This window comes from Dipteris shenzhenensis, chromosome 14 (genome assembly GCF_047967505.1).
Source record: "Dipteris shenzhenensis isolate YYH24624 ecotype China chromosome 14, Dip_SZ_1.0, whole genome shotgun sequence".
In the NCBI taxonomy this organism is placed as follows: domain Eukaryota; kingdom Viridiplantae; phylum Streptophyta; class Polypodiopsida; order Gleicheniales; family Dipteridaceae; genus Dipteris; species Dipteris shenzhenensis.
The window spans coordinates 53,501,138-53,526,985 of record NC_141609.1 but is presented as its reverse complement, the minus strand read 5'-3'; the positions used below and the strand labels follow the sequence as shown (position 1 = coordinate 53,526,985).

At 44.6% G+C, this 25,848-nt stretch overlaps 1 protein-coding gene across 2 annotated transcripts; it reads left to right on the top strand.

Moving 5' to 3' along the window:
• On the top strand, positions 1-25,548 carry LOC147894821 (nifU-like protein 2, chloroplastic). Of its 2 annotated transcripts, none has more exons than XM_087385260.1 (4): positions 1-213; positions 469-598; positions 690-1,003; positions 25,177-25,548. In XM_087385260.1, exons 1-4 carry the CDS (start codon positions 133-135, stop codon positions 25,363-25,365), a joined length of 714 nt encoding a protein of 237 aa, XP_087241386.1. In that variant the 5' UTR covers positions 1-132; the 3' UTR covers positions 25,366-25,548. The 2 variants fall into 2 exon arrangements, with proteins under 2 accessions (XP_087241386.1, XP_087241387.1); XM_087385261.1 differs by lacking the exon at positions 25,177-25,548 and adding an exon at positions 1,118-1,279.
• The last annotated feature ends 300 nt before the right edge of the window (positions 25,549-25,848 follow it).

Here is a 25,848-nt window from a genome sequence, read left to right as displayed (position 1 = left end):
AAACGAACCCCTGACAGAGAGAGAGAGAGAGAGAGACACACACACACACACACACACTAATAACCTTCGCATATACTCGTCTGCTGCCTCTCTGCTCATTCTTCGTCTCGACCTTCCTTGCAGTGCAGAGAGATGCAGACTCTGCACGTCTTCGGAATAGCTTGCACTTGTTCCTCGGAGCCGCACCCCATCTACGCACGCTCAGTTCATCAGGTTTTGCCCCTTTTCATTTGTGCTTTCTGGGTTTTCACCTAGCGAATTCAAGTCAAACTTGGGTCAATGGCTTTCTCTAGAACACCTGATCGGGTGCCATCTTGCCGTTTTCAATGAATTCGCTTCAACCCCACATCCCGCTGGGCGCGTGCCCTCATACCTATTGCTTGCTCTATAAAGGAAATTGTGCGCATCTTTTTTACCTCCTCACTGGTGATTGTATGACATAACTATGAATTATGCAATCTTTTGCAGGAGGCTTCCAGATCCCAAGGGCATGGTGTTACTTTGAGAAACACGATGCTGAATAGAGACCTTGCCTTGCTCTTTTCTGACCATCACTTGTATCTAACTGGTGGTACACGCAGTAGCAAACAAAGAAAAGGTAGCATCCAAATTTCATGTCTCTCGACCTGAATTCTAGGCTAGTTGGATTTCGCTTGCCAGAATTGCTGGTATCGTTTTGCTTGTTGCAGGCATAGAAGCTGTTGCAAGTCCTCCAACATCAACAGAGGGTTTGGCTTTGACAGAGGAAAACATCGAAATGGTTCTGGATGAAGTGCGACCCTATTTGATGTCAGATGGTGGAAACGTAGAACTCTACGAAATTGATGGCTTGGTAGTAAAGTTAAAGCTTCAAGGAGCCTGTGGATCTTGCCCAAGCTCCATGATGACAATGAAAATGGGCATTGAACGTCGTTTGATTGAAAGAATTCCAGAGATTGTAGGTGTGGAGCAGGTCACGGATGAGGAGACAGGCCTTGCGCTAACGGAAGAGAATGTCGAGAAGGTGAGTGCCTTATCCCAAAGTGGCACTATTTTGCAACTTGGTTTTTGAACTGGTGACAAGTTGGGATCTGCTATTTCTGAAGAGTTTCCTCTTGGTTAACTTTTTTGCCCGTAGCACATTTCCTGCATGGCAAGCACATTGGAGCATAATAAGGAAGGCTGGAATGCGATGCACAGCTTTAACTTTAAATCTTGATGAACATCATAATATCTGTATGCTCACTCTTTTCAATAGTGTACTTCAATAATGCCCGATGTCGCAATATATTGAGTTGAAAAGTCAAGGTGGAAAGACACTACTGAGCGCTTAAAAAGTATATTTTGCCCAGCTGATTGTGTAGGGCATTTGCCTTGCTCAGCACACTTGGTACATTCAAATTTTATTAGATGCTGTGTACGCCCAAAAAGTGTGAAAGTGGGTTCTTTGTTGGCAAGAAAAAATCTGTGCTCTTTAAATCATCTGGTCTATAGCAGACGGACAATTTCTTTTAACCGGAAGGGGGCGGGGCGGGGGGGATGGGGGGTGAGTCTCATGTACAGTGCCAGTGAATTCAGCAATACATTTGCCCAACTAATTTGCTTTCGGTAAGGGCACTTTTGAAGCTTCATATTTTGAACCAGTAGATTGATAAAGCATCTATTTCCGTAGAGCTGTACATTTGAGCGCAATTTTAGCCACTTCAGTACATGGACTGTCTCCATGCCCAGGTCTTGGAGCTGACTCGGGAGCATGGAGTCAGTCGAAAGACTTAATTACTACACAAATTGATACATGCACAGAGAAAGACTTAATAAGTTTCTTCATGGTCTCCTGCTAATCATACGCTGTCCATTAGCAACCTCAACTCTCAGCCCATGGTCTATCTCTATGGCGACAAGTCCCACCTTAGGTCATGGTTTTGATGAAACTGTGTCTGGGCCGCTGTCCACAAGCATAAGAACTCTCTTGCCCTTAATTTCACCTTTCAATCTGGCACTCCATTTAGATATCAAGTGGTATCTATAAATCTATAGGCTGAAGGGCTGTGTTACAAGTTACGAGCTTGCTCTTTTTTGAGCTGATGAGCAAGGGTCACAGACCTAAAGGCCCCTCTATCAGGACACCTCGAGTTCTAAGCCCAGTAGCACTCCAGATAGCAAGCGCGCAGCAGATAGGTAGTATGGTGGTTTCCTCAACGCAAAGGAGCACTAGAAGCATGACAAAGAGCGTCTCTGTTATTACTGCCATGAGTCAATACATGGTAAGCAGCGCGTCCTCATCCACATCTGCAAGCTAGTGCAGTCATCATAGCTTCCCTTCCATGAGGACCTTCTATAGCTCTAGGATGTAGGGGTCACTGTTCTTTTCAATGGTGGCTGTGTGGAGGATCTGAATACCAATAACAGATGCTTATTTGAGTAAAGTTGCTTGCCGACCATCTAGTAGCCAAGCTCAATCGGGGCCTTGAACTACCTCATCTGTGTGGGGTGACCCCAGGGGGAAGTTGTGAGAGTGCAGTGGAATGCAGACAGCAATGGAGAGCACACACATAACAAACTCACAATGTGAAAGGGAAATGCTGCACTAAGACTCAGGAAAAACACCCTCTACTGCTGGGCAAAAAACCCCCAGAACAAGATGTGAAACAATGCGGGGGGGGGGGTGGACCCCCCCTCACTCTTTGCTCACACTCCCTACCCTTGGGGGGGGAGCCCTATTTATAGCGCCCCCCCCCCCCCCCCCCCCCCTCCCCCAAGCCAACCTCGCTGACCAGGCCATGCCGTCTACTGCTTCATGAAACCAAACCCTGTGGTCACGCGCGGAGTGTCTAGATCACCTCCCAATCGGAATCACTCCACCCTTGTAAGTAGATTATGGGGTGGGGCCCTCTACCTGCCTGTTAGAACAATCCTCGATCATGTGTACCTTGTAGGTACCTGAGGATTGTCATCGCTGCATCCCAGAGTGTCTGCAAAGGTACCTGCACAAAGGAGCTCAACAGCCCAATGAAGAAGCTGAGATCCAATCTGGTGTTGAAAAGCCAGATCATGGATCCAATCAGCTTGGGGTATGAACCTGCATCCACCAGCTCATTGGGAGCATATTTGGACACCTTTTTGTTGGGATCCATAGGGGAAGAAATGGACTTACACTCCATTTCCTGGCACAGATCTCGAGGCAGACACTTCGGGGTAGATCTGTGGAGCCTAGCCTTTCTAGCTCTTTTTTTGCCTTCCTTCTGCCTTCTATTTGTTCTTTCTCTCTTCTCCCGGAGGCTGGAAGACACCTGCACCTTTCTGGGAACCTGGCTGGGGGATAGGCACGAGGACTGAGCTTGCCCCTATGCCACAGACAGCGGGTATTTGGTTATTGTCTTCCATTTGATTGTTATTTATTATTTTGAACTTATCTGGAATTGTTATTTATTATTTTGAACTTATCTGCAGTGTATTTCTTGTGTTTGGAGTCAGTTTTGGTCCCCACAGGCTTAAGCAAGCACTTAGAAGCAAAGGGTGTGCCTAGGGAAAGGCCAGAGGGTCAGTGTGATGCATGTGAAAGCCTTGAGGCTGCTTTGAGCACAGTTTGCTAGTGGTTTGGATGCTTGGATGCCTTTCACTTGGGTCAGGAAGTGGATGCCCAAGATTGCCTTGCCCGTTGGATTCTAGTGGTGCACTGTGGAATAGATGCCCAGAAGATAGTCAGAGGATTTGCAGAGAGGGATAGTACGGGGGTGAGCCCGTGGTGTAAAGCATTTCCATTCAGAAGCATTAAATAAATACTGAAAGGGGCACCAAGGCCAATGGGTGTATTGTGTACTGTTTTCATTGAGTAGGGGCATCTAGCCTCCCCATTGTTGTTGTTGAAGTTTATTTCTAAAGTACTGTTAAGTGGTTGAAGTGATTAAAGCTTGCATTGTGGCTATTTATGAAGAGCTTGCATTGTGGCTATTTATGAGGTTTATGACTGAGTATACGAGGATTACTAGCCTTTAGTTTCTTGAACTGCAGTGCTCATGCTTGTTGCCCACATCTGGTAACCCAAAACCATCTGGTCTTCCAAAACCATCTGGTCTTGAGTAGCTCGCTGTAGCGCATCTATGTTCAAGTGACCAAATCTGAAGTGCCACAGGTCACCTCAATGGGCTCCAATGATACAAGAGAGCGCCGTTAGCTTGTAAAGGCCATTGTCCACCGAACCAGTGCACATCACTTGGCTAGTTGGTTTATCCCTGACCTCAACATACCCCATATCAAACATGACAGTTGTGCCAAGTTTGCATGTCTCACCGCTTCAAACAGCTCTGACAACAGCAAAACACTCACACAGTTTGCTTGTGTAGAAACATATTTTTGGTTTCTCTAGGAGATGGGTCCCATGCAGGCAATGGTTGCTAGGCAGAGGACACATCTTTGGTGCAGCCTCGTTGTTGAGTAGGTAGTGGTCGAGAATCCATGCTTGGAATGGGAAGTATCCCTGGAACCTCGAGAGGGATGCTACCTGTGTGACTTCCATAGTGTTTGCTATGTTGTGATGCCAGTTCTCTAATGGGAAACAAGTTGTTATATCAGGATATGTGCGACCCATAGGGTGAGAGACTGTTGGTCATGGCAGTCCTGGTTAGAGGAGAAAGCTTGTGTATACTTTCCCTTTCTGCTTTGAGTAGATAGATGGCTAATTGGGCACTGGTAACAGCTATGGGGAACTGTATGGCCAAGTGTGGTTACTAGTGACAGTTCCGGGCTGTGTGCAAGCTTCCTGGACTAGGGATGGAGACCTACTGCTGGAGTGTGTTGGCTATGGCAGACAATAGAAGCTAAAAAATGAGTGATAGAAGAGCAAAAACGAGCTGCTGTATTGCAACAAGTTGAGGCTCAAGAGTGAGCCAATATAACAAAACCCTAGGGCTAAACGCCCTAATTGGACTAAGTGTTCTAATTGACCTAGGTGGTACATGTACTAACTGTACCAATAGTCCTAACTGACTATAACTAGGCCTACATGGCACATACCAAGGAATAAGTGGCACCTATGGATAGCCCATAGAATGGCCTACAAACCCCCCTCCATGGTATGGGATGAAGTATCCTGGACATGGCTCAGGATACTTGAATATCTACTGTCATGGTTGCACATGTTCATCCTGTTGGGGTATAGCAATCTATGATTGTAGAGAGTACAACAGATCAAGTTACAAAAGGTACTAAGTTTAAAGCTTGCCGAAAAGCCTCAAACTTAGGTCGAGGTAGAGCCTTCGTAAATAGATCTGCCAAGTTGTCTTCAATGGGAACATAAGATAACTGAATATCACCTGTTGATAAACGCTCTATGACATAGTGATAGTGAACCTCAATATGTTTTGTGCGAGCATGGAAAACTGGATTTCGTGCAACAACCAAAGCACTCTGACTATCAGTAATCAAACAACCAACAGCCTGCTGATGGAGAGTGACATCACATGTACCACTGCCATCCTTAGAAGAGAAGTAAAAACCATGCTCTAATGGTGTGGATATTGCTTGCAATCCTCAAACTGAAAACGCTGCAAAAGCTGTCCAATGTACTTGGATTGTGCTAAGCCCGAGGCGCCTGCTTCAATCTATAAAGGGCTTTCTTCAAGTGGCATACCTTGCTTTCAGAACCTGCAACCTCAAAGCCGGGAGGTTGGGAAACATAGACGTGTTCTTGCAAATGCCCATGAAGGAAAGCTGTCTTGATATCAAGCTGATGGACCTCCCAATGAAAGTGGGCAGCAAAGGCAATAACAATGCAAATAGTAGTGATCCTGGAATAGGGAGCAAAAGTCTCCTCAAAGTCAATGCCTTGCTGCTGAACATAGCCCTTAGCAACAAGACGGGCTTTGTAACGGTCCATTAAACCAACAACTTTCTGTTTAATTTTATAAACCCACTTAGTTCCAATGGCATTCTTGTCAGGAGGCAAATCACACAACTCCCAAGTGTTATTCTTATGGATAGAATCAAATTCAGCTTGCATAGCCTTCAACCAACAATCATTCTGAAAGGCATCTTGATGACATAATGGCTCTTCATTGCATGCTGTAGCAACTAATGCATAAGCAACAAAACTAGCATGCTTTTTCCGGACAGCTGCTCTAGTACGGCTTGGTAGAGGATTATCTTGTTTGCTTTCTTTTAATGTGTCAAGGAGCCTACGAGGGACCTTTTTGGGAACCTGGCACCGTGCATTGATGATGTAAACTCCTTTGACATGTATTCACTCCCCTACCTGTATTAAGGTGAGCAATGTGCAGCCCACTCTCATTCTTAGCCAAGGCAATAGAATGCTTGAAGCATAATGAAACTTCAGATTTGGATTTCAAGGCAAAAATCCAAGTGTACCTAGTGAAGTCATCAATAGTGAGAGCATACTTTTATACTATGGTCTACACCCACTGTTGGGCGTTGATGACGTCAGTGGGGATGTCATAGTAGCTAGTCCCTGCTATGCATGATGGAGTTTATGGTTTTCAATCTTATGAGTGACTATCGTGAGATTGAAACTGCACTATGTTGTGTTTTTAGAGGATGAGTTTGGGAATGTTCCTGGATTCATCTAGGTATATGCTTCTGCCGTATTAGCGGACATGCAAATTTCACCTTGTGAAGTTTTCGTCCAAGTTGCGGTGTGCTGGTATTGCGATAATACTTTCTCTTCACAAGCAGCTGTAGCTTGAATGAAAAGATTTTGACTACTTTTTGATTAGCCTTCTCCTTTAGTGCTAGCCTTTGTCATGGCTGAGTTTGCCCTTCACCTCCGAAGTGCCGACAGAAACTCAGTACGAAGACTTTGTATAAGGTGCAGGTGGATTTGAGATCTGGTTGAAGTGATCTGCAGCACAAAAAATGGCGACAGATGGCCACGGGTGCTGTAGGAGACCTTGAAAATGCTGCAGCAGGACCTAGAAGGAGTCGCCTGAGCTGGAAAGCAGCAGTGAGGTAAGATATGGCGACAAAAAAAGCTCTGAAAGCTTTGGACAGCAGCTGAAGAGCCTCGAACAGGCTGGAAATGTGATGACCAGCAGGGCAGCAGACTCCCAATGAGCAATGGAGGACTCGAGGGAGGCTAAGGAGAGCTCGAACACAAGTGTAAGGCTGGCTCTGATACCATTGTAGGATTGATAAACAAGAGAGCAAGCACAAGATTCAAGAGTCTATGGATATCAGCCGTCACGTCAACTAGATGAAAAATGAAAAGAGAAGTACATGGTACTTGAAGGTAGACCCTAGGACTAAGTGTCCTAGGTGTCACATAGGACTAAATGTCCTATGTGGCATAAAAGGCACTAAAACACTAGAGTGCCTATAACTATGCCTACAAGGCACATACCAGGGCCCATAGGGCATCACTAGAACTGGGAGAAGATGGCCTACATATGAGACCCCGAAGGCATGTAAAACCTCTCGCTCTGGAAAGATAGCAATTACACTTTCATTTGCTACGAAACCTCCTTCGTAAAAGACAACAAAGACACTCTCTCCCTCTCTCCCTCTCTCAACAGATACACTAGAGCCTAGGACAATCGTTGGGCTGGACCCCCCCCGAAGGTTTTTATTCATCAGAGAGAAAATGGAGTACATGAGTTCAGCATGGAAGCTATTCATACCAAAATCCAAAACGTGAATGAAATTACATGAGCTCTTAGGCTCTCTTTCTTGGCAACAAGCCACTTGTCAAATTCTACATTACTTTCCTAATTACATGCCACTAAGGGCAACTCTGGAGTCTTCGAAGCACTTGGTCACAAGCGCACCACCATGGCACCCATTAATTGTTAGCGCTTTGCATGCAAATAACACACTGTGGACTAATTCTAGTCACGGTGGGCGTCCCCACTGAACACATGTGCACACATAACAAAAAAATAATAAAATTTATTCTTTGGTTGACCGAAGGCAATGCTCTTGATCATAATTAAGGGGCTTTGACCAAGGGTCGAGGCACCTTAATTATAGTCAAGTCTCTTCAAGTGAAATTGGCACAACTCTCCAACCGAAGTTGGCACATCTTGGTTAACCGTAGTTAACACTCTTGGCGCATGCCGCATGCCAAGTCTCGTTGACCGAAGTCAACACTCTCTGACCGTAGTCAGCCCAGTAGCTCTCTGATTAACTGCAGTTAACCCTCTTGGTAATAAACCAAGTCTCCTTGACTAAAGTCAGGTTTACTTGACCTGAGTCAAGTATCTTTGACCGAAATCAATTCTTTGACCATTAAAAGAACTCTTTGGCCATAATTAACACATATGAAAACTCTTTAATTATGATAAGATAAATGGTCAATTGTACTTTGACTTAGGATATTTACATTGTGGTGACATCCCCTCGGCTTCTATTCTGTTGATCTCAACTGAAAAGCTTCCTTGTAAACATCCAAAAGTTGTGGATGATCGGACAACATGTCTTCATCCATCCACTTGGCATCCAATGCCGTATAATTCTTGAATTTTACAAGATACCTGTAAAACTCCTTGCCCCGAGGGCCTTTGCGTACAGTATGATACACAATTTGCTTTGCCTGAAGGACCTCCTTCATCTCATCCACTTCTGGTGGATCCTCTGATACTGGCTCTGTAGGATATGGCCCCTGAAATTTCTTTAGAAGACTCACATGGAATGCATTGTGAATCCTCCAATGCTCTGGCAATGCCAACCTGTATGCAACCTCATTTATTCTTTTTGTAACCCTGAAAGGGTAATAATATCTGGAAGATAACTTTGCATACACTTTCTGTTTGCCTTTAAACTTGCGGAGCCTAGCTTTCTCGAACTTTAAAAGTACCCAATCCCTTTTCTTGAGATTTAACTGTCTCCTATGCTTATCTGCAGCTCTTTTATGCTTCTCTTGGGACCTTTCGATTGCTGTCCGGACTTGGCTATAAGCTGTCTGGAGGTCTCTCACAAACTGATCAGCTGCAAATATTTCATCCTTGGTCCTCAGGATTGGTGGTAGAATCACCTTCCCATAAATGACCTCAAAGGGAGCTTTCCCTTTAGAGCTGTGTACTGATTATTGTAAGCAAACTCTACCAATGGTAGGTACTTTTCCCAGTTTGAACCTTGGTCACCCACGTAGCATTTCAGCATATCCAATGCTGTAGAATTTGCTACTTCACTTTGACCATTTGTTTGGGGATGGAAAGAAGAAGAAAAATTCAGATTCGTCCCTATATTATCAAATAAAGCTCTCCAGAATAGATTGGTCATTTTGGGATCTGATCACTGACAATGGACTTAGGCATACCATGGTACTTAAAAGATCTGCGCCATGAAAAGCTTAGCCATATGATCTGCCTTTATGGTTTTAGTATTTACGAACTGGAATGAAATGAGCTTGCTTGCTGAATCTATCAATGATAGTCCAAATCCCATCATTCCTTGACTTTGATCTTGGTAAATCAAAAATAAAGTCCATTCCCACGGTGCCTGAGGCACGGGAAGAGGCATAAGTAGAGGCTAGGTGCCTTCCGTCTATCATACTTCACTTTCTGACACGTAGGGCATTCAGTAACAAATTAATGTATATCTTTCCGCATCCCTGGCCAAAAGAAATACCTCTCTAGTGCTTGAGTTGTTGCTGTAATTCCTCTATGTCCAGCATAGGGAGGTGCATGGCATTCCTCCAAAATCTTTTTCCCCATCTCTTGAGTGATGCATAGGCAATCATCTTTCATAAGGTACCCATCTTTCAGGGAATAGTGATTGGTGGACTGCCCCTCTTGCATTTGCTGTAAAATCTCACCAAAATCTGCATCATTAGCATATTGCTCCCTCATATCTTCCAGGTCCTGATGATAAGCAATAGTTACATTGTTGACTTGGGGTCTTTGGGACAAGGCATCTGCCACTCTGTTCCGAACTCCTGGAGTATGGACAATCTGAAAATGGTACATTGACAGCATGTTTGCCCATTTCATATGCTTCTCGGAAAACTTTGTCTGAGTCAAGAAGTATCTCAGACTTTGGTGATTTGTTTTAAGTGTAAATAATGCTTCCATGTATGGATGGCATGGATTACAGCCAATAACTCTTTCTCACAGATTCCCAGATATCTCTGTGCATCCCGGAGTCTCCTGCTCTCATAGGCCACTACATGACCATTCTGATGCAATGCAGCGCCAACACATTCCCCACAAGCATCACAATCCACATCAAATGGCTGATACAAATCTGGAACTATTAAGATTGGCTCTGTGGTCAGCCTCTCTTTGAGTGTGATGAATGCTGTCTTTTGCGGATTTCCCCATCTGAAAGCTGCATTTTTCTTAGTAAGATCGTGGAGTGGAGCGGCTACATCTGCAAAATGCCTGATAAATCTTATGTAGTAAGAACACATGCCTAGGAAACTTCGAACTTCATGGACAGTTTTCAGCTCTGGCCATTCGTGAATGGCACGGATCTTTGCCGGATCCATCCGTATCCCATCTTTGGATATTATATGTCCCAAGTAATGGATTTCTTCTAGGAAGAATTCACTTTTCTTGCTGTTTGCATAGAGCTGATGATTTCTCAGCTCTTGAAAACACTATAGTAAGATAATCCTTGTGCTCTTTTTCGGACTTAGAAAAGACAATTATGTTATCGAAGAAGGTACCAGTGAATTGTTTGTAGGGTCGGAAGATACGATCCATCATCCTATTGAAAGTAGCTGGGGCATTTGTCAATCCAAAAGGCATCACTAGATATTCATACAGCCCAAAAGTAGTGCGGAACGTTGTCTTGTGCACATCCTGAGGTTGTATCCTCACTTGGTGATAGCCACTCTTCAAGTCTATCTTGCTGAAAATTGAAGCTCCATTTAACTGATCCAGCACATCATCAATGAGCGGAATAGGGAATCTATTCTTGATGGTCATTTTGTTCAGTGTGCGGTAATCGACGGACATACGGAATGAGCCATCTTTCTTCTGTACTAGCAGTACAGGGGAACAAAAAGGAGGAGAACTGGGCTGAATCAACCCCTTGGACAACAAGTCCTGCACCTGAGTCATAATCTCTTCTCGCTGAGTTGCACTAGCTCTGTATGGGGGCCTATTGGGTGGCTTGCTGCTAGGAATGAGTTCTATGCCATGATCCTCAGGTCTCTCAGGGGGTAGCTCCCCTGGCAAAGCGTCAGAAAAGCAATCTTTAAAATTTTCAAGAAACTGAGATTTATTTTGATCTGCCGCACTTATTTCAGCATGCATTTCTACATCTCTCTCTTTTACAAAAATCATATAAGCTGAAACTGCAGACTTTATTTCTTTTCCAACAGAACTATTTGATACAATGGGAATAGTTTCCCCTCTATTCCTAGCAACCACACGATGTACTTTGCCCCTATGTACAGACTCCAGCACTCTTTCAGGAAGAGTCAACTTCACTGCCTTGTGATGAAACCAAGGCATACCCAAGACTACATCATGATGTTTCAGTGGAGAAATGAAGAAGTCTTCTTGATCCACATAACTCTGTACATGAAGACGGAGCTTCCTTATCAAGGGAGTGACTGGCACAGGGTTCCCACAGAACATCTGATCGGCATCCAAAGCCCTGCCCAACTCCTCTGTCTTTATTCCCAGTCGTAGGGTTAGGTCCTCTGATATGAAGTTATCAGTAGCCGTGGATCAAATAGATAGCAGTAATTCTCGTTCTTCTGGGTTTGAAACATGATCCAGTATGTCAGGAATTCCCCCTGCCATTGGCTTTTGCGGTCCCCGTGGCTTCTCTGCCTCTTTTGCCTTAGAAGTTGAAGGCTTTTCTGGGCACTGGGCAGCCACATGCCCCTCTTTGCCGCACCTGAAGCATTTACCCTCTTTCCTGAAAGTTTCAATCTGTTCAGGGGTAAACTGTGCTCTTCTCTTATAGGGCTTTTGCACTTGGTTTCCCCTCGGCTTTTGAGGCTGAAATCCCCTCTTCTGAGCCTTGGGAAACTCTCTTGTTTCCATCTTGGGGGTCGTCGACTTTTTATTCCTTGGCAACCCTGCTTGTAGTGAAGGCACACCAGTAGGATCCTACATGTACATGAGACTAGCCACATTGGTTGAATGCATGAGATCATATATTTTTTTAATATCTTTGGTGTTCACTTGGGCCTGTATCTTTGGAATGAGTCCTGCCCTGTACTTCCTGAGTTGAGTCTTGTGAGAAATATTCTTGAAAGGCGAAATCTGCAAGTATGCGTCCCAAAATTTCTGGTTGTAAGACTCAACTGTATCTTGTGCTTCCATATGAATGCTCTCCCAACCCAGAAGGACATGATCCCGAAATTGTTTGGGAATAAACTGTTTAAAGAAAGCTTTCTTGAAGTCCTTCCATTTCTTGAGGGCTACATAGTTGGCTGTTTTAGCTATCCACCATGCACTGGCTGTACCAGTCAAGTGTAAACCAACCATACGAAGCTTTGAGGGGTCACTGAACTTTTCCAGGCTAAAGGTAGCATCAAACTGCCTTATGAACTGCATAGCCTTTTCAGCTTGGCCATACTGGCCATTGTAAGTGGCAAATCTTACTGACTTTCCACTGTCCTTGAATTCTTTAGTCTCTGCCTTCCTATTGGACTTCTTCTTCTTCTTCTTCTTCTTTTTCTTCTTTAACTCTGGAGATCCCGAAGAAGGAGGTGATGTCGAGGATGAAGAGGTAGAGCTAGAAGATGAAGACGAACTAGCTGAACTGTGATGATGCTTCGCCTTCTTCTTCTTGGGAAGAGGACTTACACTTTTCCTGTTTTTACTCACCACCACTTCTTCCTGATCTGCTCTAGAGGGAGGCTTCTCTGGCTTTCCCTCAAAAAGAGGTTGTACCATCTTGGGAGGCATCTTTGGCTTTCCCTCAAAAAGAGGTTGTACCATCCTGCGAAACAAGGGATCGCTTGTTGCCTCTCCCAACTGAGTAATCAACTCTCTGTAGGCATTCTCTTTGTTTACTTGTAAAGCTTCAGTCTGCTGTACCTGGTTAGACTCTGCCATTCCCTCATGGGATGATTGGGCATGCTGCTGTGAAGCCATCTTTGCAACTTGTATGAGATCTGCAACTCTCTCACACACACTGTGTAAGCAACTAATGCACGCAGCCTTTGCTTTTCAAAGAGAGAGTACCTCAACAAGAGGTGTCTTGCATTCACAACTTGTACCAGTAACGGGCTGTCAACTCAAGGCATGAACTCAAAACTATATTCCCCTTTTCTGGCTACTGCAAATGACACTGAGAAAGCATCTGATTCCCTTTTCAGAGCACAAAGGCATGCATTCCTTTACTTGTGCGAATCTCTGATTTCTCTGCTTTTCTGCTGCTTTTCTGACAGTAAAGGTTTGACAGATAGGTGAAAATTGATGGCCAGAATTGTCTTTGTAACTGTCCTTTTTTTTTTTTGGACAGTAACTAGATGAAGTAACCGGCTGGTTACTCTAACCAGAATAACTGGCTCTTAACTGGACCTCAACCATCTGTAGTCCAGTTAACCAGCTATGGTCTGGTTAACTAAAACTGAGGTTAGTTGGTCAGACCTGGTTTGACTAACCAGTCTAGTTTGATTAGACCAACTAATTGAACCTCTAACCAGGGTTAACTAACCAGAGTTAGTCTAGCCACTGGTTTGCCACCTCAGCAGTCCAGCTGGCTGCCACTAGTCAATACCATGTCAGCTGTCTGTCAGGCCTGCCACATCAGCACTTGCCACGTGTCCTACCTACGCGGACTGCCACGTGTCACGCAAGCATACACTGCCACGTCAACTCTTGTGCCACGTCATCAAAAGCCAAATCTTGAAGCTTTGGGTAATCAGCATTGCACGTCACGGGACTGTCCGTGTGCTCTTAGTCGCTTCAACAGCGCCGTGCTGAAATATCTTCAGTCTCCTTTCGTAGCTCACGTGAAGCTCTCGCCACACACGTTGCCTTGCAATTCAGCGCTTGAGTATTGGCATCGAGCATACGCCTAGCATCACGTGGATTTCTGCACCCACGACTGGACACGCATCAAGTCCATACGATGGACAGAGTTTTCTGCTCTTCACGACGCATATGAATTTTAAAATGATTCAGCGTATGGTGCCTTCATCAAATGCGATCATTTCCTGCAGCTTCTCAGTGCGCTTTCACGCAAAAGTACTCTGCCTCAATTTTTCTGCTTGCTAGCAATCCATGAAGGAATCCCTTTGAAATCAACCGGACAATCTGAGCGTCGATTATCACCGGGTTTTCCTGCATTCATAGGCTTCAAACTTTGCGTTCTTATCCCATCACATTTGAAGCCCCCAGCATACCATTTACCACCTCTTGAGCCAATGCCATCTCTCTTCATGAATCAACGTCGAATCCTTTTACTCTCTTACTGGGTCGTCACAGCCTAAGAAGGCCATGAACCTAGGCTCTGATACCAATGAGACCCCGAAGGCATGTAAAACCTCTTGCTCTGGAAAGATAGCAATTACACTTTCATTTGCTACAAAACCTCCTTCGTAAAAGATAGCAAAGACACTCTCATTTGCTTTCCTTGTCTCCCTCTCTCAACAGATACACTAGGGCCTAGGACAATCGTCGGGCTGGACCCCCCCGAAGGTTTTTATTCATCAGAGAGAAAATGGAGTACATGAGTTCAGCATGAAAGCTGTTCATACCAAAATCCAAAACGTGAATGAAATTACATGAGCTCTTAGGCTCTCTTTCTTGGCAACAAGCCACTTGTCAAATTCTACATTACTTTCCTAATTACATGCCACTAAGGGCAACTCTAGAGTCTTCGAAGCACTTGGTCACGCGAACAGCCTCCTAGATGCTTGTTAGGCTCCGTAGTGCTTAGGAAAATAACCCTTCCTAGTACCTGCCACAATTAATTAGAGCGCACTACCAGGGCACCCATTAATTGTTAGCGCATGCAAATAACACACTGTGGACTAGTTCTAGTCACGGTGGGCATCCCCACTAAACACATGTGCACACATAACAAATATAAAAAAATATATTTATTCTTTGGTTGACCGAAGTCAACGCTCTTGATCATAATTAAGGGTCTTTGAACAAGGGTCGAGGCACCTTAATTATAGTCAAGTCTCTCCAAGTGAAGTTGGCACAACTCTCCAACGGAAGTTGGCACATCTTGGTTAACCGTAGTTAACCCTCTTGGCGCATGTCAAGTCTCGTTGATCGAAGTCAACACTCTCTGACCGTAGTTAGCTTTGTAGTTCTCTGGTTAACCGCAGTTAACCCTCTTGGTAATAAACCAAGTCTCTCGGACCGAAGTCAGGTTTACTTGACTAGAGTCAAGTATCTTTGACCGTAGTCAATTCTTTGACCATTAAAAGAACTCTTTGACCATAATTAACGCATATGAAAACTCTTTAATTGTCATTATATAAATGGTCAACTGTACTTTGACTTAGGATATTTACATTGTGGTGACAATCTATCCCTCGAGTTCGAGCATATTTCTTGTGGGAGGAAGGCCAAGGTAAAGGTCCGTGCCATGCCATTCCAGAGGGGATCTTCTTGGCATATGGAGGTACCGCTACCATATTTGCTGAGATTCAACATCTCCTTCATCTTGTGGTCATAGATCAAGGTCTTCAAGTGAAGGTGTCGATTTAGCAGCAGAAGTTGAGCCTTGAGACAACCGCCACGTCATCCTGGTCACATACCGGGGATGTGGAGGGTTCGGGTATGTCTCTCTCACAGCAGGAGGGAGGCCCATCTACATCGATGTCACAGGTGCGTGGGAGTATCTCTGCGGAGCCTCTACATGGCACCACTGTCCACTATGCCATGAGCTCCTCCACGTGGAGTGACACATAGAGGAGGCACATGATTAATATTTTGGTCACCTGTTGTGTGGGCATCGTCGTCTTGAGGGTGATTGATGCTTCACATGCCTGGCATGCACATCATCGGAAAGTAGATATGTGGTCACATTGAGGCAGCCATCAAGGAGGTTGGTGAAGACAATGTGGTGTAAGTTATCATCGACAATGGCTCCAACTGTAGAAGAATGGGAAGTCTCCTTGAGGAGAAGTATCCCAATATTGTATGGTCTTCTTGTGCTTCACACTCCCTTGACTTGATGATGGAGGATATTGGAAAGCTGCCTTGGGTGTCTGTTGTGGTCGAAAAAGTGATGCAGTTGGTGACTTACATCACTTGTAAGCCACATGCACTGACCCTATTTAGAAGGGATTGCAAGTGGGAGCTTTTGAGACCCTCCAAGACACGCTTTGGCTATATTTTCATGGTTCTTAGCAAGTATGTAATTCTCTCTTGAAAATTCTTTCTTGGCTCTTAAATATGTTTGTAATTCTCTCTTGAAAATTTCTTCTTCACCAAGGGCTCACAAAGGGGTTTATTTTTATAGGCTGGTTAAGACCAAAGAGAGCCTTCATCGAATGATGAATAGTTTAGATTGGCTGGATTGGAAGGATTCGAGATTGCCTGTTGGACCAAATGTAGAGGGGATTGTCTTTGACAATCAGTTTTGGCAGCAATCCCTTTCCATTCATATGTCCATATAGCCCTTGCACTGTGTGCTTCGACTCTTCGACCACGAGGGTTGTACTATGGACCTGCTTTATGAGTTCATGTTGAAGCTTCGAAAAGCCACGGAGGATTGCCCTATCCTCGAGCAGAGGAGGTAAATACTAAAAATTTAAGTCTTGTAACTTGCGCTTAATACTAACTTCTAAGTCCTGATTTTTCGAATCTCTTAGCTCTAAGTTCTAACTTGATTTCTTTTGGTAAACACCAAATTTTCAGAAAAGATGATATAATAGCGATTTGGAGGAAGAGATGGGATTGGTTTCATAGGCCAATCCACACTTTAGCACATATGCTCCATACCTTGTGGAAGGAGCCTACTAAATGGAATGATTCCGTGCTTGTGAGTGGATGGACCCAGTACTTGGACAAAGTATGCGAGCCATTGGTCCAGAATAGATAAGCCTTGAGATGATTTCAGAATCTAGATTCAAGATAAACATTTTAGCTGCTAGCATGCCACATGGCTTGCAAGTTTATATGATGATTTATGTAATTATCTTTGTATTGCAAATTGCAATAGAATTTAAGAGAATATAGTGGAGTTTTGCAATGACATGGGTCATTTCTCCCGTGCAATTGCCAAGGAAAGAGACAACATGCTATTGGCTCTTACTTGGTGGGAGAAATTTGGATTCTAAATCCCTCGTTGCAAACCCTAGCTATTCGCATCCTCTTACAAGATTGCACATCAGGTCTAGCTGAGAGGATATGGAGTATATGTGCGGACATACACACTAGGAATAGCTTCAGCCTTCAATTGACTTCTCTATCCTTCATAAATCATTTCAGGTTGAGCGTGGAACAGCTCAACAGATTGGTGTATGTAAATGCAAACCTGCGTTTGCTTGAGACGTACAGGTCTCCAGATGGTACTGGTAGCCTTGAGTGGAAGTTGAAGCAAGTTAATCCCAACAAGATAAAGCTGAAACCTGTCGAAATGTCTATCATCCAACGAAGTCGAGAGAACGACAATGTCTACGACTTCCTCCGACAAGATACACTTCGATTCCGACGTCAGATATGCTCACAGGCTTGAGCTCGTGCACCTCGAGTACTAGCGGCAGCTACTGGAGAGGATACAAAGACACCTGCCACGGCCTAGGGATCATCACAGGCAGCTCCTCAGATTCGCTGTTATGAGCGTTGAGTATGAGCCTCACGAGGGAATCACATATACCTGTTCCTGCATCCTCTCATCCCGAGGACGTCGAGGCAAAGATGAGGCACAATAGGAGGAGGAGGCATTGGTAGACACCATAGACTCAGAGGACTCAGATTAGTTGCGAGCCACAGGTTGGTTCGAGGATGATATTTCCTCTTCCAGAGGATGTAGATTCATCTTCAAAGGACATTGAGGAGGCAGCAGATCTTGGAGAGGAGTGAGGGCCCTAGGCTCCCCTAGCTCTAGAGACTAGATATTAGAGTGTAGGATGTTACCTATAGGCTGTATAGCTAGCTTACATGTAGCCTACCGCCTGTAGGCCTTCGAGGACCATGGTTTCATGGATGATGGATTATGTATATAGTTATCTGTTTATCATTTGACATTATGACATCAGACATGTTACATGTATTACATTTTGTTATCTTTTGTATCGATTGATTGTGATTGACACTTGAGTCTTGAGCAATGAATGATAAATCTGATCCATGTGGCTAGTGCCACTGGCATGGAACATCTTTCACAATGCTTCTTCAAAGTTCAAACTTTAAATTAGCATTAAAATTTGAAATTTAAAATTTAAACTTGAACTTTTAAGTTGAATGAATGATGATTAAATTTGAAGGCTGGACTTACAAGCTACTAATTATGTAGGCTATAGGCTTGTGACCTCAGACCACTGACTTGTCACCTATAGGTTATATGCTCGCAGCACCTAGCTGTTAGCCTGTTGTCTCTTGAATTTTTAGAGTGCCCATTGTGTATGTGTGTATCTGAGGTATGTGTGCACTGTGTTTATGATATATAATAATATATTTTATATAAAATATGTATTTATAGGCGTTTCTAGACGAAAGGCCTGTAATATTCTAGAAACGTTTCTTGCAACGCTGAGATTGGGCTACAGCGGAGTCCATCTGAGGCAAACCCCTCTACCTGTTTTCTGAGGGGGGTGCGGTTGGTACTTATCCTGTACGTGGATGATTTTATCCTTACAGGAGATCACTCAAAGAAAGGTTCTCAAGTCAAGAAACTACTCATGGAGGAATTTGAGATGACAGATTGTTAGAGTTCATCTCCTGTCTCCTTGAGTGAGGGCCTTGGTTGTGGGTCTGCCCGCCCATGTGAGGGAGTGTCAGGGACCTTGTTGTGGGTTTTCCCGCCCCAGAGAAGCAGAGGGGGTTCACCATGGTTGTCTACATGTTCTTGGGCCCTGAGCATGGCTGTCTGCCCCTGTTTTGCAGTCACGGGAGGGTCACCATCTGTCCAGAGCAGTGCGAGGGTCTGCTGGCCTGATCCGGACCTGCTAGAGGCACGCACGAGGGCACACACCAGGCCGCACGTGTGCGCCTGGTAGATGCCTGGTTTGCGGGCCACTTTGTTGCCCAGGAGCTGGCTCCACAGCCGACCTGCTGGTTGGTCTGCACAGGCTGGGGTTGGCCCGCTCTAGTCGCCTACCTACTCCCCCCTTGTCGGTTGGTTGGGGCGGGGGTGACCCTATAAGTAGGGGCCCCTCCCTCCCTTATTTCTCATCTCACACAGCACAGTTGTGCATCCACGAGTGGAGGGTTTTTGTCTAGCAGTTGAGGACGTTTTCCCTGAGATCCTGTGTAGTCTCTCTTGTTCTATGGTTTTCTCTTGTGAGCACTTGCTGTTTTCTTTCCGTCGTTGCTCCGCATCGCTGCTTTTCTCACATGGTATCAGAGCCTAATGCTGGCTAAAAGACCTGGGCTGTGGAAAGGAGATTCAGCACGCTTGGGAAGCTATTCGTAGTGGAAGGTACGGGCTGCTGTTGATATATGAAGGATAGCTACTTTGAAGGGTGTTTTCAGATCGAAGGGCTAGTTTGTGTGAAGGCTGGTTTCTCAAGGGTTGCAGGAAGTTTTTTTGCCCAAACCTCTTAAGCCTTCTCTCCTTCCCTCCTCCTTTCTGCCTTCATTGCTCTTCCTCTACCCCCCTTCCCGATCTTCCTCATGGCTTCTCTACAAGAACTGGCAGAAAACAAGGTGAAGATTTCTATGTTACCCACGTTCCCTGTTGATCGACAGTTGGACGGGAACAATTATGGCGTGCGACGTGTTATGATGGAGTCACGGTACTGCAGTCTTATGACTTGGCAGACTTCATCCTGGTAGATGTCACAAGGCCAGATCCCCTTGATGAAAGTTTGGGCATTTTGGATCAGCAGACGGCTGCTACTCTAGCCCAAATCTGGGATCGTGTCAATGCAAGGGTCCGCCGATCGTTCATTTTCTGGAACTGTACTCCTCAGGTCATTAATCATGTAAAGCACATGACAGCATCGAAGAGTATCCGGGAGCATTTGGCTTCCCTCTATAATCGGACCACTCCTATGTTACACCTTATGAAGCATGGAAAGGCAAAAAGTCTTCACTTTCACACATGAGAGTTTTTGGGTCTCTTGCATATGTTCATGTACCATCTCAGCTGAGACATAAGCTTGATGACAAGGCAATCAAAAGCATATTTATTGGTTACAGCCAGGAGAGTAGAGGGTATCGGTTATATCAACCAAATACTGGGAAGATTATTGTCAGTAGAGATGTAATCTTTGCTGAATATTCAGCTTCTCCTCTTGTGGACTGCAAAGCTAAGCCAGATGTTGACATGTTTGATGCCTTTGAATCTTGGTTACCTCTGCCATCCTCAGAAGAGCGTATCGGTTATATCAACCAAATACTGGGAAGATTATTGTCAGTAGAGATGTAATCTTTGCTGAATATTCAGCTTCTCCTCTTGTGGACTGCAAAGCTAAGCCAGATGTTGACATGTTTGATGCCTTTGAATCTTGGTTACCTCTGCCATCCTCAGAAGAGGACTTTGACCAGCAACATGAGCCTCCTGTAGGCCCTCCACCAAGCAATAATCAGCCACTACCTCATGCTGATCTGCAGGTTTCTCTTCCAGCACAAAATGATCTCACTATTCATGATGCATTGAAGAAAGAGCTGTCAATAGATAGCAAAGGCAAGTTTCCAGATGGCTTCTTGATACATTGAGGGACAGCAAACAAGATCAGCCTTTTGCTGCCCGGACAAGATCAGGGAATAGACAGCATGGTCACTTTCTTGAGTTTGCACTCCTTGCTACAGCTTGCAATGAAGAGCCTCTGTGCAATAAAGATGCTTTTGCCAGCAAAGAGTGGATGGATGCAATGAGAGCTGAGTTACATTCTATTGCTAAAAATGACACATGGGAATTAGTAGATCTCCCTCCCGGCAAGCATGCCATTGGAACTTGGTGGGTCTACAAATTAAAAAGGAAATATGATGGCAGCATAGATCGATACAAAGCCCGTCTTGTTGCAAAAGGGTATGCCCAATTGAAACCGGCCTTCGATAAACAAAAGGGCAGTGATCTTCTACTTAGTCATAAACTTCATAAATAGCCACAATGCAAGCTTCAGTCACTTAAATCACTTAGCATAACTTAGAAACAAGCTTCAACAATAACAAAGGTGAGGCTAGAATGTCCCTGCTCAATGAAGATAGTACACAGTGCACCCACTGGCCCCAAATGCCTTGGCGTCCCTTACAGTATTTATTTAATGCTTCTGAATGGAAATGCTTTACAACAAGGGTTCAACCTTGCATTGTTCCTCTCTGCAAATCCTCTACTTGTCTTCAAGGCATCTAATCCCAGTGCACCACTAGAATTCCTACTGGCAAGGCATACTCAGGCATTCACTTCTGATCTGACACAACTTAGAGGCATTCAGGCATCCAAATCATTGGCAAACTGAGCTCAAGGCAGCCTCAAGGCTATCACATGCATCCACACTGTCCTTAGGCCTTCCACTGGATCACCTTGGCCTTTGGGTGCTTACTAGAACCTATTGGAGTCCTGAAAAGACTGCACACAACACGCATGCACTGCAAAAAGTTGCAAAGGAAGAAAGAACAAGGAAAAACCAAACGTGGAACCAACTCCTGTTGTCTGTACGGACGTCCGTACGAAAATTTTCTGAAAGTTTAAAAATGAGTTCTAGCATTTCCTAGAAGTGCGTACTAGCCTTGGAACAGTCAAAACAGTGTTAAAATGGCTAAAACAGGCTTGAAACAGCTCAAACAGCTCTAAAATTGCACAAGAACAACTGAAAACGTCCTACACCTCTGGGAGAGTGAGGGGAGAGAGATGGAAGGTGGGGGAAGGGCATGCATACACATGCTTGATAAATGGCACCTTCTCCTTGCCATTTGCCCCTTCATTAAAGTCCTAACCCCCATACCAAGGACAAATTAGGTTGTCCTTGGGCCCAACTTTTAGACCTCTCTTTTAAAGCCTTTGCCTTGCCCCTAGGACCTAGTGGTGCACCTAGACTTTGCCCTTAGGAACTTCTAGGAAGTGTGCACTTCCTCTAGCCAGTCCCTGACGGCCAAACCATTACAACACTTAACCATGGTTAACCCCGGGTTAAGCGTAGGTTGAGTTACGAAGATACTTTACATCACTTTTCACGTCCTCTTTTCACGTCCTCGTGACACCACCAACAAGGCATTGACTTTGAGGAGACATTTGGTCCCACATCCATGATTACTACCATTCGATGTGTCATTGCCATTGCAGCCCATCATCATTGGCAAGTGCACCAACTTGACATCAAGACTGCTTTTCTTCATGGGGATCTGCAGGAAGAAGTATATGTGACACAACCTCCTGGCTTTGAGGTTGTTAATTCCGAAAATAAGGTATGTCGGCTTAGAAAAGCCCTTTATGGTTTGAAGCAGGCACCCAGGGCATGGTATGCCAAAATTCATGCACACTTACTATCTCTTGGTTTTCAGAATAGTCCCACAGAACCCCCTCTTTATGTCCGTGGGAGTGGATCTGATTTTTTAGTGCTGATTTTATATGTGGATGATATGCTCATCACGGGCCCAGATACTCAGCAAATTGCAGCTTTCAAGGCTGATTTGCAGCAGAGTTTTGACATTTCAGACATGGGACAGCTCCATTATTATTTGGGCATTCAGTTTGCTCATGTTTGCAGCAGAGTTTTGACATGGGACAGCTCCATTATTATTTGGGCATTCAGTTTACTCATGTTGAAGGGGGTATCATGATGTCTCAGTCCAAGTATATTGGACAGCTTCTTGATCGTTTTCAGTTTCTCTACTCCAGTGGACCCTGGCTTCAAATTCTCAGCTCATGATGCGAGCCCACCATGTGATATCACTCTTTATCAGCAGGCTGTTGGATGCCTTATTTATTTATGTCACACCAGACCTGACTTACAATATGCAGTATCTCAGCTCAGTAGATTCATGCACATGCCCAGTTCACAGCATTGGCAGGCAGTGAAGAGAGTCTTCAGATATCTCAGACGCACTCAAGGTTTAGCCCTCTTCTATGGTGATCAGGGTTCACTTACCATGCATGCTTACACGGACAGTGACTGGGCAGGATGTTGGACACCAGAGTGTCACATACTGACAATTGTTTTTTGCTTGGCAATTCATGTACCTCTTGGGTCAGCAAGAAGCAACCAACAGTTGCCACATCTAGCTGTGAGGCTGAGTATAGGGCAGCTTTCACCGCTACAGTAGAGTGTGTTTGGCTTTGACAATTACTTACAGATCTTGGTATTCGCCAGACATCCTCCACTATTATCTACACTGACAGCCAGAGTGCTTTGGCCATTGCGCGTAACCCAGTGTTTCATGCGCGTACCAAGCATATTGAAGTTCACTATCATTATGTTCGGGAGCGGTTGTCAGCAAGAGACATAGAGTTGTCCTATCTTCCCACAGAGGACAACATAGTAGATATGTTTACAAAGGCACTTCCTCGTCCCAAGTTCGAAGTCTTCCGATAGGCTTTACACTTGGTTTCCTTTGTTACATGATCCGACATCCCTTGTACATTCATAGGTGGCTATATCCTTTTGGATGAACATGTGCCACCATGACCAGAAAAAACCAGGTATTCTGAGATGTTTCCAGAATACTTCAGCCCATCCCATGGAGGGGGGTTTGTAGGCCATCTCCTGGTGGTTCTAGTGATGCCCTATAGGCCATGATATGTGCCTTGTAGGCGTAAATATAGGCACTTGAAGTGTTAGTGCCTTTTAGGCCACATAGGACACTTAGTCCTATGTGACACCTAGGACACTTAGTTCAAGGTCTAGGTACTCGTACCTTGTACTCCTTTTTTTCATTATCCTAGTTGACGTGATGGCTAAGACTCGTGCGACTCTTTGCTACCTGCACTCTCTCTTTCATTCGATCCTATAGGAGCTGGGCGTCTGGAACAGCAGTACAAAGGTGACGACAGATGGTCATGGGTACTGTGGAGGACCTCGAAAATGCTGCAGCTGAAGCCTACAAGCAGTTGCCTCAGTCTGGGAACAGCAATGAGGCGCTTTGTGGCGACAAAAAAACACTGGAAGCCTTGGACAGCAGCTGGCGGAAAAGTACGGGATCCGTACGTATCTGTACGGATGTCCGTACAGTTGTACGGACAGTACGGAAAAGAGGCGCAGGAAGCAGATCTGGGCTCTGATACCACTATAGGATCGATAGGCAAAAGAGAGAGTGCAGATCGCAAAGGAGTCGATGATAATCAGCTGTAACGTCAACTAGGATAATAAAAAAAAGGAGTACAAGTACCTAGACCTAGGTGTCACATAGGACTAAGTGTCCTATGTGGCCTAAAAGGCACTAACACTACAAGTGCCTATATTTATGCCTACAAGGCACATACCATGGCCTATAGGGCATCACTAGAACCACCAGGAGATGGCCTACATCTTCCAGGCTCTAGTCCTGCAGCAAACACATCATGACTGGAAAATTGTAGCAAGGCAATTATGCATCCTCTAGTAGACAGGGTGATGACAGAAATGAGCATTTGTTAATAATTCTGTGACAAGTGCAGAAGAAAGCAATGATGTGTGGTATGTTGACTCCGGTGTGTCAAACCACATGACAGGTCATGCAGAATGGATGCAGGATGCAAGCAAAATGGAAAGACCAAGATTTGTGGAGATTGACCCCCCATGCTCTCCTCATATGGGGGCTTACAGATGGGGAGGTGACCAAGCCTATTCCAACATGTGGGGGGACCTATCATTAGTTCAGATTGGAGGCAGCCCTCACTCACTAAGGAGCATCACTTGGTGCATACCTACAGCCAGCAGAGGAGCACATGTGTGCAAGAGGGTGTTGTCTAAGGAACTCACAACAGATGGTCATTGAAGCTCCTTAAGGAGCACAGGACTGGAGGAGTGTAGTAGGAGCAGTGCATGTGGTCACCATAGAGCATCCAGGGCAGCACCCTTGCTGCAGTTTATATTCTTGTGTGGTCATGGAGTCATCTTAATGATATGTGGGTAAATTAGTGCATGTACAGAAAGTGTATTTGCATTTGGATAAGCGCTGGCCAGTTCTAGAATTCACACATTCCAACATATTTCAGTTTAGTATCATGTGCCTTTTTTACTTTACCCAGAGGAGTTACATAACTGATACCAGATGGCATTGTCTTTGGCAGGTGCTTGCTGAAATTAGGCCATACCTAGTTGGGACTGGTGGAGGGGAGCTAGAACTAGTGAAGATTGATGGGCCTGTTGTGAAGGTCCGAATAGGTGGTCCGGCAGCACAAGTAATGACTGTACGGGTTGCTGTCACTCAGAAGCTGCGGGAAAAGATACCAATGATAGCAGCCGTGCAGTTGTTGTAGGTTTATGTGGTGTATTATTTTGTAAATATAAGAGTTTGTGTAATACCTTTTGAGTGCGATGGTTTTGACACCTAAGAAGGGGTTGATTTTACATTAAAGACACGTGGTGAGGAGTTCAACTCAAAGAGGCTCCCTTCAAATGTTGTATAAATATTTTTTTTAAGACCAAGAGATTGAGGCTTTTGGAAAGCATTTTGCTAAATGATTCAGGAATGTTGTGAGTCTCAGTCCAATCTAAACCATGAATGTTGTACACTCAAGGCTTTTTTTGGACTGGTGTGTGTGTGAGAGAGAGTTGAGACAATTGCTATAATTTTCTTTTAAGAATACAAATTTGTGTCAAGAAAACCATGATAGGTGCACCTCCTTCCATTTTTGTATGACCTTCGGTTCAAACTTTTCATTAATGACTTTCTCTGATAGATTATTGCTGATTTTACAGAAATGTCTTTTACAAAATTTAGATTCATTCCCTATGCAAAG

What these genes read in the sequence shown, in the direction of transcription:
- LOC147894821 (XM_087385260.1), top strand. Translation starts at nt 133, where the DNA reads ATGCAGACTCTGCACGTCTTCGGAATAGCTTGCACTTGTTCCTCGGAG. An exon ending in ACGCACGCTCAGTTCATCAG is followed by an intron (nt 214 to 468) that starts GTTTTGCCCCTT and finishes AATCTTTTGCAG; the next exon opens with GAGGCTTCCAGATCCCAAGG. An exon ending in CAGTAGCAAACAAAGAAAAG is followed by an intron (nt 599 to 689) that starts GTAGCATCCAAA and finishes TGCTTGTTGCAG; the next exon opens with GCATAGAAGCTGTTGCAAGT.